The 13,442-nt window shown below is 41.5% G+C and overlaps 1 protein-coding gene across 4 annotated transcripts in view; it reads left to right on the plus strand.

Annotated features, from left to right (window-relative positions):
- Nucleotides 1–13,442, plus strand: part of GNGT1 (G protein subunit gamma transducin 1) — a 369,003-nt gene that overhangs the window by 348,563 nt on the left and 6,998 nt on the right. For all 4 annotated transcript variants that reach the window (XM_069587421.1, XM_069587424.1, XM_069587422.1 and 1 more), the window contains one exon: nt 12,153–12,237. In XM_069587421.1, the coding sequence (XP_069443522.1) occupies nt 12,230–12,237 (8 nt within the window). In that variant the 5' untranslated portion in view covers nt 12,153–12,229. The remainder of the gene's footprint in view (nt 1–12,152; nt 12,238–13,442) is intronic.

A 13,442-nucleotide genomic window follows, 5' to 3' on the forward strand; every position in this document is an offset into this window, starting at 1 on the left:
GGCTCCTCCGTCCCTGGGATTCTCCAGGCAAGGATACTGGGGTGGGTTGCCATTTCCTTCTCCAAGTTCCATTGATAACTCATCAGTAAAGAAAGTTGTTGCTGCTCATTAGTTTAGCCCTGTTAAAATAAAATCTGAAATGAGTCCAGCTGGCACTAACAATGAGTTTGCACATCTGCAGAAAAGGGCAGCTAATCTCTTCTGAGTGAGTCAGTAGTCACGAGAGTTTTGTGAAAATTTAGACTGTTCCTTCACCAGCTAGACATTCTTCTAGTGGGTTGGGCCGTGGAGGAAATGTTTGCTCTGTCGCACCCTCTGTCGGACACAGAGTGCATTTATCATTGTTACATAATAAGGTGGAGTCACTTAAAAGCATGAGACGTTCCCTATGCCTAATTTTATTATTCTCCTTCTCCCTAAGCAGAACAAGATAATGAAGTATATTGTGTGTCTTTTACCGTGGTCATTCTTTCATTCACCTATTTTAAAAATAAGCAGATTAAACATTTACAGTGTGTGCGATTTTGTGCCTTTGTGTACATTTGGGATACAAAGGTGATAAACACACTAGGTATCTCATGACAAAATAGGGTAGACAGATAAACACTTTGTGACCCAGCTGCAATATAGTGTTCTTAGTACAATATTAAAAATCTGTACGAGGTTCTATGGGACCATGGAGGAAGAAATCAAAACTTAAGCAAGAGCTCAATTCACAATAAAAACCAATCCAGGTCAATATATCTCATATTACGTCTTCTGTGTCTGTGGGACACAGGCTCTTTTCTTCATCAGCTAGTTGCTTTGGTTGGTTCTTTTAGGAGCTGGGGTTATAGCAAAGCATTACCCTCCTCAAGAAGACAGGATTTCAGAACCCTCCTTTCTCTTCTTCCTAAATGTATGTTCCATCAAATGTCATGCCTACTCGGGATGCAGACCATCTTTTTTCTCATTCAGGTTACTGGACATTTAACTGTGTAGGGCACCAAGAAGGTTGGGACAGATTTTGAATTATTTTACCTGAGTTTTTAGCATTGTGCAGCTTCACCATCTATCCGGAATTCTAGCTGAGGTTCCCAATCCACTAGAAAGAGCGGCAGGTTAAGGGTGAGGGAAGGAAGGCAAAATTTCCCTGAACTCTTGTATACCACGTGGGATCCTCGATAAATGTTTGTTCAGAGTTTGCATTGTACTTTGCACCCATTAGCTCGTTAAATGCCCCCACAATAACCACTTGAGGAAGATACTTTTTTCTCCCCACTCTGCAAATGAGGAAGCTGAACCTTTCGATAGATATGTGACTCGGCCAAAACTACATATACAAGCAGCACAAGCGGTCTGGTTTCTGGTTCCCCTGGCCTCACTGTGCCCACATCCTTTTCTCCCATGTTCATGGGGACTAAAGTCAGACTCATTTAATAGAACATGTGCTCGTGACCCTAGTTCAGTACCTGGGCAGCTCTATCTCAGCTTTCCTTTCTCCTCAAGTATGAAGTTATAATTGAGAACTAGCAGAGAAGTGCAGTTTAAATGCACTGCTCTAATGCTCCCTAGAGAAACATCTGCCGAAGTTGGTAATCAGATAAGAGGATTGGGAGAGTTAATCGCTAAAGACCTTATTTTCAGGGTTATATTTAGCAGAGAGTAATGGGTCTTGACCTTTCAAGTATAAAGATACACTTCATGAGAAAGTCTTGTTATTTTTATACTCTAGCCCAAATCCCATGTTGGTTATACATTATTTACTAATGTGTCATAATAAGCCATTCAAATGTTCATTTGCTGTAGCTTTATGTAGAAAAGTTTTGTATATTAAGTTACAAAGAAGGGACAACCTGCCATTTGGGGGCACAAGGAGACACGAGCTGAAGTTTGAAAGGGGCTTGCAATGTGGGAGGCCTGGGTTTGATCCCTGAGTTGGGAAGATCCCCTGGAGCAGGAATACCCACTCCAGTATTCTGGCCTGGAGAATTCCATGGACTGTATAGTCCACGGAGTCACAAAGAGTCAGACATGCCTGCTGCTGCTGCTGCTGCTGCTGCTGCTAAGTCGCTTCAGTCATGTCCGACTCTGTGCGACCCCATAGACCGCCTCCCACCAGGCTCCCCGGTCCCCAGGATTCTCCAGGCAAGAACACTGGAGTGGGTTGCCATTTCCTTCTCCAGTGCATGAAAGTGAAAAGTGAAAGTGAAGTCACTCAGTGTGTCCAACTCTTAGCGACCTCATGGACTGCAGCCCACCAGGCTCCTCCGTCCATGGGATTCTCCAGGTAAGACGTGACTGAGTGACTTTCATTTCACATACATCTCCTAGCACTCACGTTTTGTTTTGTTTTTTTCCCTCTTATTGACTGTTAGTGAGAGGAATGAGCTGAACTGAAATGTTGTATTAGAAGAGAACTGAGTACTAGTCTGGACTGGATATACTGAATGAGTCAGAGAAGAGGGAGTTGTTCCTACTGGTCAACGGACTGTCCTGTATTCTCTAGCTTCCTTTCTCTTACAATAGAGGACATGCCCTGGTCCAGAGGTCAACCCCTTAGCCACTTCTCTGGGTCCTTTCTTCTCTTGCTTTCTCAAGGGCTTCACTCACCCCTCTGTGACATCAGCTCTGACCCCTTTCTCATCCTTCAGCACAACACCCAGGTTGTAAGATTCCATTTGGAGTGCTCTATCTCTGATTTTTTTCATCCCAAACTTGCAGTTCATATTTGACTCTATGGCCCTTTCCTATTAGGACCCGACTTCGCCACTCCCTTTCCCAGCAGAACTTCTCAGAAATGTTATCTTCACTATCTGCGTCCACTTCCTCATCTCCCCCTTTTTCCCACATTCCATTCAATAAGCTTTCACACTGAGAAGAGGAAGAAAAAATGCTCTTGTCAAAGGCAGCCCATCCCGTTGCTACACCCTACTGGACCTCCCAATACTTATGACAAAGCAGCTGGCCCTAAGGTCACCAGAGACCACATTTTCCCAACTATATTTTGTCTAACCTTTCAGCAGTAGCTAACAATTTCAAATCCTTCATCATTCTCGAAATGCCTTTTTTCAGTCTTCATCATACTATATTCTTTTGGTTTTTCCCTCCTTAGTTGATTTAGTAAGACCTGGAAAGTAAGATCTCATAAATATCTGGGGAATAAACAATTTTTTATTATTACCACTCTCCTACTTCTTTTCAAGTGACTTAAAAACCCAACTTGCTCAGTAGAAACGGAGAACCAGAGCTGCCCTGGGGAAGAAAGTGAGTTGTCATAGAATCTATTTGAATGTCTAGATTCACTCGTGCTTAGCTACAGGTTGAAAGAGATTGGTATGCAATCCGTGTAATAAAAATAGCAACAAATACAAAAGCAACTGGCTTTGAAAAACCAAATATGATAAAATGTGTGATCAACTTGATTAGATGGAATAAAAAAACCCCAAACACAAACTATGTTTTATGTGATAGGAAAAAAACTCTCAACAGAAAAAGAATGATTTATGGAAGGATGTAGTATAGACACAGTAAGAGATAAGAAAGTTGATTTTGTTTGCTGCTTCCGCACCTAGCAATCAAGAGCACCTGGTCCCTGGTAGTTAATAAATATTTGCTGAATAAATAAATGCTTGTTAGTAGCTATCATTTTACTGGCCCATGTAGAAAGAGGAAAAAGAGTAGATATAAAGGGATACCTATGGGTGTTCAACACAGTGTCTGACACATAGTAAATGCTCAGAAATTATTAACTCATTAATCCATCACAACAAGCTCATTTTCCTTTATTAATTTCATCTCATCTCCTCGTGTTAGAGGGTTCAGGTTAATCCTTTGTTCTCTTCTCTTTTCTGTTTTTTCCTGGCTCTCTCCTAAGCTCTGGCCTTTCCCCTAAACTCCAGACTGCCTATTCAAATGAATGTGTAGCAAGCATTTTAAACATGGGATTCCCCTTCTCAAGTCTTCCCCATCTCAGGAAATATTAAGTTGGTACAAAAGTAATTGCAGTTTTGCATTGTTGAACTTTGCCACTTGATACAGGAATACATTCTTAAATAAATGTGGGTCATGTTAATACATCATTTTAATGAACATTTCTTTCTTTATGGTTTTTGCTAATGAATTATTGCTGTTTATTTTATATGTATTTTAGACTGTGGAAAAATGATGTTAGACAAAAAGCAAATTCAAGTGATTTTCTTATTTGAGTTAAAAATGGGTCCTAAAGCAGCAGAGACAACTCAAAACATCAACAATGCCTTTGGTCTGGGAACTGCTAATGAACGCACAGTACAGTGGTGGTTCAAGACATTCTGTAAAGGAGACCAGCGCGCTGAAGATGAGGAGCGCAGTGACCGGCCACCGGAAGTTGACAGTGACCAGCTGAGAGCATCATCAAAGCTTGATCCTCTTCAAACTACACGAGAACGTGCCCAAGAACTCAGCACCGACTATTCTATGGTCATTTGGCATTTGAAGCAAATTGGAAAGGTGAAAAACCTGGATAAGTAGGTGTCTCGTGAACTGACCGCATTTCAAAAAAAAATCATCATTTTTAAGTGTCATCTTCTCTTATTATATGCAACAACAATTAACCATTTCTCAATCAGATTGTGACATGTGATGAAAATGGGATTTTATATGACAACCAGCTCAGTGGTTGGAGCAGAAGCTCCAAAGCCAGAGTTGCACCAGAAAAGGGTCATGGTCACTGGTGGTCTGCTGCTCCTCTGATGCTCTATAGCTTTCTGAATCCCTGTGAAACCATTGCATTTGAGAAGTACACCTAGCAAACCGACGGAATGCACCAAAAACTGCGGTGCCTGCAGCCTTGCAGCTGACATTGGTCAACAGAAAATGCCCAGTTCGTCTCCACAGCAATACTCGACCACATGTCACACAACCAGTGCTTTAAAAGTTGAATGAATTGGGCTACGAAGTTTTGCCTCATCTGCCATATTCACCTGACCTCTTGCCAACCAACCACTGCTTCAAGCATCTTGACAACATTTTGCAGGGAAAATGCTCCCATGACCAGACCAGCAAGAGGCAGAAAATGATTTCCAAGAGTTCGTCAAATCCTGAAGCACGGGATATATATATATATATATATTTTGCTACAGGAATATACAAACTGATTTCTCATTGGCAAAAATGTGTTGATTATCATTGTTCCTACTTTGATTAATAAAGATGTGTTTGAGCTTAGTTATAAAGATTTAGAATTCAGGGTCCAAAACCGCTATTACTTTTGCACCAACTTAATAGGAGATTCCTTTTTCAGTTGTTCAGACTCAAATCATTGGAGTTACCTTGACTTTTTCTTTCTTCTTATTCCTATATCTGATCTCTCAGCATGTCCTATTATTTTTACTTTCAAAATATATTTAGAATCTCATCACGTGTCCCCACCTCCACAACTATTACTCTGATTTTAGTCACCATCATGTCTCACCTTAATTACCAAAACTGCTTCATCTCTGCCTCTCCCCTTGCCCTCTATGGTCTAACCTCAAAAGAGTTGCCAGAATCATGATGCTAAAACATATGACAGATAATATCACTCTATTACTCAAAACCCTCCCATGTTCCCTGTCACTCATAATGAAGCCGGAGTCTTTACAATGGCCTGAAAGACCCCTGCAATTCCTGATAGCACATGCTATTCTCATCCCACACTCATTTGATCATCACTTTCATACTGGTTCACTGCTACCCTTGCTGTTACTGATCCCTGGAACCGCCTTCTCTTAGATACATGCAGTGCTCTCTTAGACACGCCGTCGCTCCTTTGGGTCTTCATTCAAATAGCACTGTCTCAGAGAAGCCTGCCCTGGCCACTCTCTCAATGACTGAAATAACTTCTCTTGACATTTCCTTTTCCTTCCGTGTTACATTTTTCCCCTTAACACTTTTCACAATATATTGCTACATTTAATTTCTTAAATCTTGTTTATTGTTTGTCTCCCTCATGAGAATGTAAGTGTTCCAATTTTTTTTTTCTCTGCTCTACCTTCAAGAATCCAGAATACTATATGGCACATACTAGAACTCAGTAAATATTTATTGAACAAATGAATAAAAATGTAAGCTATTATTCGTTAATAGTCCCAAGTATAATGTCAAGATGAAAAAGAAAAGTACGAGAAGAGAAAGTTTATACCCATGATTACAAGTTTATTGTACATAACAGAGTGGATTTGTGTCCGAAAAATGTGTCAAGCAGAATGTTTATGAATCAACATATTTGAAGTGTCCTAACAGCATTTTTATTTCAAAGAATCTGTGATTGATTCTCTGTACAAAACAAAGGACTTTTAAAAATTAATTGTAGTAATTTTCTCCAATATAGTCCTTATAAGTTAACTGTTTTATTAGTCGAGTTTTCTTCAAAATACTCGAATCTATAACATTTAAAAGTAAACATAAGACAAGTAGCCTTCTAACTTTACACTGTCCTTGTTGTTGTTTAGTCACTAGGTCATGGCAGACTTCTTTACGACCCCATGAACTGTAGCCCACCAGGTTCCTCAACCATGAGATTCTCCAGGAAAGATTATTGGAATCGGTTGCCATTTCCTACAACAAGGAATCTTCCTTTAATTCTAAATAAAATTTCAGGAAACCTATGGAAATTCTGAAAGATATTAGTGAGACTCTAAGCTACTCTATTGAAAACTATGGAAAATTCTTCAAGAGATGGGAATACCAGACCGCTTAACCTGCCTCTTGAGAAATCTGTATGCAGGTCAGGAAGCAACAGTCAGAACTGGACCTGGAACAACAGACTGGTTCCCAATTGGGAAAGGAGTGTGTCAAGGCTGTATATTGTCACACTGCTTATTTAACATATGCAGAGGACATCATGAGAAACGCAGGACTGGAAGAAGCACAAGCTGGAATCAAGATTGCTGGGAGAAATATCAATAACCTCAGATATGCAGATGACACCACCCTTATGGCAGAAAGTGAAGAGGAGCTAAAAAGCCTCTTGATGAAAGTGAAAGAGGAGAGTGAAAAAGTTGGCTTAAAGCTCAACATTCAGAAAACGAAGATCATGGCATCCAGTCCCATCACTTCATGGGAAATAGATGGGGAAACAGTAGAAACAGTGTCAGACTTGATTTGGGGGGGCTCCAAAATCACTGCAGATGGTGATTGCAGCCATGGAATTAAAAGACTCTTACTCCTTGGAAGAAAAGTTATGACCAACCTAAATAGCATATTCAAAAGCAGAGACATTACTTTGCCAAGAAAGGTCTATCTAGTCAAGGCTATGGTTTTCCCAGTGGTCATGTATGGATGTGAGAGTTGGACTGTGAAGAAGGCTGAGGGCCGAAGAATTGATGCTTTTGAACTGTGGTATTGGAGAAGACTCTTGAGAGTCCCTTGGACTGCAAGGAGGTCCAACCAGTACATTCTGAAGGAGATCACCCCCTGGGATTTCTTTGGAAGGAAGGATGCTAAAGCTGAAGCTCCAGTACTTTGGCCACCTCATGCGAAGAGTTGACTCATTGGAAAAGACTCTGATGCTGGGAAGGATTGGGGGCATGAGGAGAAGGGGATGACAGAGGATGAGATGGCTGGATGGCATCACTGACTCAATGGACATGAGTTTGAGTGAACTCCGGGAGATGGTGATGGACAGGGAGGCCTGGCGTGCTACAATTCATGGGGTCGCAAGGAGTCCAACATGACTGAGCGACTGAACTGAACTGAAAAATAAAGTCTGTCACTATTTCCACTGTTTCTCCATCCATTTGCTATGAAGTGATGAAACAGGATGCCATGATCTTAGTTTTCTGAATGCTGAGTTTTAAGCCAACTTTTTCACTCTCCTCTTTCACTTGCATCAAGAGGCTCTTTAGTTCTTTGGTTTCTTGGAGAATGTTGAGCATTACTTTACTAGCATGTGAGATGAGTGCAATTGTGTGGTAGTTTGAGCATTCTTTGGCATTGCCTTTCTTTGGGATTGGAATGAAAACTGACTTTTCCAGTCCTGTGACCACTGCTGAGTTTTCCAAATTTGCTGGCCTACTGAGTGCAGCACTTTCACAGCATCATCTTCCAGGATTTGAAACAGCTCAACTGGAATTCCATCACCTCCACTAGCTTTGTTCATAGTGATGCTTTCTAAGGCCCACTTGACTTCACATTCCAGGATGTCTGGCTCTAGATGAGTGATCACACCATCGTGATTATCTGGGTCATGAAGCTCTTTTTTGTACAGTTCTTCTGTGTATTCTTGCCGCCTCTTCTTAACATCTTCTGCTTCTGTTAGGTCCCTACCATTTCTGTCCTTTATCGAGCCCATCTTTGCATGAAATGTTCTCTTGGTATCTCTAATTTTCTTGAAGAGATCTCTAGTCTTTCCCATTGTGTTCTTTTCCTCTATTTCTTTGCATTGATCGCTGAAGAAGGCTTTCTTATCTCTTCTTGCTATTCTTTGGAACTCTGCATTCAGATGCTTATATCTTTCCTTTTCTCCTTTGCTTTTCACTTCTCTTCTTTTCACAGCTATTTGTAAGGCCTCCCCAGACAGCCAGTTTGGTTTTTTTGCATTTCTTGCTGCAACCAGCTCATTAAACATGGCCGAGAGGAGCTACCCCATGTCTGAGGTCAGGGGCAGAAGCTGGGAGGACCCCATGCCCGAATGGTGGCGGCCAAGAGGAGTTATCCCATGTCTGAGGTCAGGGGCAGCAGCCGAGAGTGTCAGGCTGCAGGAAAGGCTGAGAGGAGCCACCCCGCACCCAAGGCCAGGGGCGGTGGCCGGGAGGAGCCAGCCCAGTCCAAGACTTTATTTTCGGGGGCTCCCAAATCACTGCAGATGGTGACTGCAACCATGAGATTAAAAGTTGCTTGCTGCGTGGAAGGAAAGTTATGACCAAACTAGAGATAAAAAGCAGAGACATTACTTTGTCAACAAAGGTCTGTCTAGTCAAGGCTATGGTTTTTCCAGTGGTCATGTATGGATGTGAGAGTTGGACTATAAAGAAAGCTGAGTGCCGAAGAATTGATGCATTTGAACTGTGTTGTTGGAGAAGACTCTTGAGAGTCCCTTGGACAGCAAGGAGATCCAACCCGTCCGTCCTAAAGGAAATCAGTCTGAATATTCATTGGAAGGACTGATGCTGAAGCTGAAACTCTGATATTTTGGCCACCTGATGTGAAGAACTTACTCATTTGAAAAGACCCTGGTGCTGGGAAAGAAGCACCGGGGAGGTGGGAGGAGAAGGGGGCGACAGAGGATGAGATGGTTAGATAGCATCACTGACTCAATGGACCTAAGTTTGAATAAACTCCGGGAGCTGGCGATGGACAGGGAGGCCTGGCATGCTGCAGTCCATGGGGTCGCCAAGAGTCAGACAAGACTGAGCAACTGAACTGAACTGAACTGAAGCTACTCTATTCTATTAGGAAGCCCAATGGCTCAGTGGTGAAAAAAAAAAAAATCCATCTTCCAATGCAGGAGATGCTAGATTGATCCCTGGGTTGGGAAGAGCTCCTGGAAGAGGACATGGAAACCCACTCCAGTATTCCTCCCTGGGGAATCCCACGGGCAGAGGAGGCTGGCGGGCTACAGCCTATAGGGCCGCAAAAGGATCAGACATGGCTTAGCGGCTAAAACAACAACAAGCTACTCTACACAATTCTGTCCTCAGCATCCTTCACCCATACCTACAAAACCAGTGAAAACGCAAACAATCTGGCCGTTTAAAAGGCCCCCTAGGGGGCACTCTTGCTCCCCCTGTGAACCAGTGCTCTTTCTCCCCAGCCTCTACTCCTCTTGGCTTTTTTGGACCTTAACTCCTCTGATGGTAGCGCAGGGTGGAGGAAGAGGTAAAAGGCGATGTATCTTCTACCTGATGGGAGTATCTGCCTTCCCTGAGTTAGCTGTACCTGCCACCCTGGCTTGTTGCTCTATGAGTCTTCAGCCCTCTCTTTATACTCTGGTGAAGGTTGGGGTGGGGATACTTGGTAGCAGTTCCAGCGGTCTGATCTAGCACCTCTTAGGACTTTCCATGGAGGGTGGCCCAAACCTCAAAGTTTAGAGTATATGGCCTAGGCAATGGAAACTGGGCATGGAGGCGCCTAGTGCCCCTGGTTCTCAATTCTGTGCTCTCTTTCTCTAAACAGTTCCAGAGGAATGGAGTCCATGAAAGAAAAGCAAATCCAGTCTTTTAAACTGGTTTGAAGAGTGTAACTGGGAGTAGTTTGCTAGAATGGAAATCATCCCAGACCAGAAAACAAACACTTGTGTTATAACCCCAGCACTGCTCTTACCAACAGTGTGATTTGGGGCACGTCTGTTTTCTGGATCCCCTTTGCCTCATCTGCAAATGGAATAAATAGTAATGAGATGATAAGATGGCCGAAAGCACATGAAAAGATGCTCAACATCACTAGTTATTAGAGAAATGAAAATCGCAACTACAATGAGGTATCACTTCACACTGCTCAGAACGGCCATCATCAAAAAAATCTACAATGCTGGAGAGGCTATGGAGAAGAGGGAACTCACCTACACGGATGGTGGGAATGTAAATTGGTACAGCCTCTATGGAGAACAGGTTTCTAAAAAAGCTAAAAATAAAACTACCATAAGATCCAGCAGTCCTATTCCCAGGCATATACCTGTAGCAAACCAGAATTCCAAAAGATATACAGCCCAGTGGGCACTGCCGCACTATTTGCAAGAGCCACAACATGAAGCTCCCTGAGGCTATCAAAACGTGAATGGATAAAACAGATGTGTGGTACATATATATAAGGAATATTACTCAGCCATAAAAAAGAATGAGATAATGCCCCTTTTCAGCAACATGGATGGACCTAGAGATTGTGATACTGAGTGAAGTAAATAAAACACAGAAAGACAAATATCATATGACATTGCTTATTTATGGAATTAAAAAAAAAAGGTACAAATGAACTTATTTGCAAAACAGAAGTAGATTTACAGACATAGAAAATGAACTTGTGGTTACCAGGGGATAAGTTGGGGGGAATAAATTGGGGGATGGTGTTGAAAATTACACTACTATGAAAAAATAGATAATAGAAACCTTGCTGTATAGCACATGGAACTCTACTCAATACTCTGTAATGACCTATATGGGAAAAGAATATCCAAAAAAAGAGTGAGTATATATATGTATACAACTGATTCACTTGGCTGTACACCTGAAACTAACATAACATTGCAAATCAACTATACTCCAATGAAACTTTTTAAAAAGTAATTCTATGATATTATATCTAAATGCTTTTAAATCTTTGACTTCAATACAACTCTGAGCATGGAGATACACACACACACACACACACACACACACATATATATATATATATAGAGAGAGAGAGAGAGAGAGAAAGATATATATATATATATATATATATATATATATAAAATCTCTGTGTATATATATGTATATCTCCATGCAGATAATATAGGCTGTGCTTCACTGTGTATCTAGGTGTCCTTGAGGGTGGTCAGAGTTTTGATCTTCACTCTTTGAATTTTTCCATACAAGACCTATGGTATCAAATTTGGCAAGCATTCTCAAATTGTCGAAGATTCACTTTCTAAGATTGACATCAAATGAAGTGTGTTTTGCTTAAATTGTTATTAAATATGGTGAGTCAGAGCATTTTAGAGTTAAGAAATCCTGTGTTAATAATGTCAAGTTAGGTACTGGAAGGGAGAATAAGATGCCAGCTCACAATACGTCTCTCTGGCATAAGGGGTATTTTGAGCTGATTATTTTTAAGAAACAGCAGACATAGGAGAAGCCATGAAAACCAAGAAGAAGTTATTCTTTTCTAAGAGACATTTATATTTCTAAGAGAACTCTCTGTAATGGTGTCTCCCTCTCTGTACCAGAAAGAAGAGGATGAGTCTAAATCTCTAAAAGCTCTTATCAATGGAGAAGACAGCAACTTATATCTCATAGCCCTTGTTGACTGTGCTTTGCCTGAATACTTCCCATAACTGACTTCTCCTCCCCCTCCATAACATCTTCTTCTGTCTTTAGCAGGAAGCAGTGTTTAAGGTGGTGGCTTGGGCCATTTGGGGAGGTTACTCAGTTTTCCTGGGTCTCCCCCACGTATACAGGAGGTATATGTGTTGCTAAACTTCTGTTCATTTTTCTTCTATTAATCTTTTATTACAGGATGGTCTCAGCCGAGAACCTAGAAGGGTAGAGAGAAAATTATTTCTGCTCCTCTACAACATCTTGCACTTCTCTCGATGTCGAGGTAAATATTTCTGACATAGGCTGCAAGTGGCTTTATCAGTCCTTTGTGATCCTCTTCTGTATCTGAACAATATACAAAACAAAACACAGTGGTAAGGACATATGTTATAAAAGATATGAGTGCTGTTGTAGAGGTTCTTATAATCTATTGTGTTTCAGTGTGTCTCAGAAGCAGATCCTAAGACAGAGACCCTTTTCCAGGTGATTTATTGAGGGTGAATTCTCAGGAGAGATCTCTGATGAGGAAAGCAGGATGAAGGAGGAGAAGGTATGAGAAGATGTAGTTTCAGAAGTCTAGCTTCATCCTGAACCCATGGGATGCTCAGGAAGGCTCTCAGCTCAGTTATATCAAGGCTTTTCAGCCCAGAGGCAGTGGTCTGGACTATCAGAACTCCACTTCAGACAACCATTTGCTACAGAACACTCACGGGCCAGTTGTCATAACCTGCCAAGTATTATCAGTTGAAGGTTTTCATCAGCCAAGGGAAAACATAAGCAAAGGTGTCTGTCAATACCCACAGCTTCTAGAGGGACAAATAACCCACCCTGGAAAGAGAAAGAGGAGTCTGGAAAGGGCACCAACAGCATCTACTACACGTGGTATTACAGGACCTAAATCGTGTCCTCGTGATATCCATTAAGAGCACTTTTAAAGCCACGTATCAGCAAGTGACCAGTATAACAGCACAATGTGAAAGTCTAGAGGTACAGAGTAAGTGAGTCACATCAGCTATCATGTACTGAGTGCTTGCTCCATGCCCCAAGTGTTATACAATCTTTATTCTTCTCAAGCAAAGAAATCTGCGATGTAGATACTATCACTGCTCCTATTTCCTAGTAAAATGAGTCACAGAGAGATTATAGAACTTGATCAGGACCACACAGCTAGCAAGTGCTGGTGGATGATCATTTTATTGCCAATATATGGTAAGCCTTCTTCTCCTCAGTAGAGAAAGCCCTGCCCTAAATCGAAACCTCTTACGTTGGGCTTCTGTTTCAACAAGTTCCTAAAGTGATTCTTCAAAGCTGTTGCCAAGTGGAAAACATTCTCCAAGGTGGGGAAAAGTTGTGCAAAGGACAATGTCAACAAATAAAAACGATCCGGAGAAACAGATGTGCTTGTGAATTTTTGCAGGTAGTCTAAAGGAGGTGAGAAGGAAGGTAAGAATAAAATTGAGAATGGGCTTTCAAATACCAAACAACAAT

Source organism: Ovis canadensis, chromosome 4 (genome assembly GCF_042477335.2).
Source record: "Ovis canadensis isolate MfBH-ARS-UI-01 breed Bighorn chromosome 4, ARS-UI_OviCan_v2, whole genome shotgun sequence".
NCBI lineage: Eukaryota > Metazoa > Chordata > Mammalia > Artiodactyla > Bovidae > Ovis > Ovis canadensis.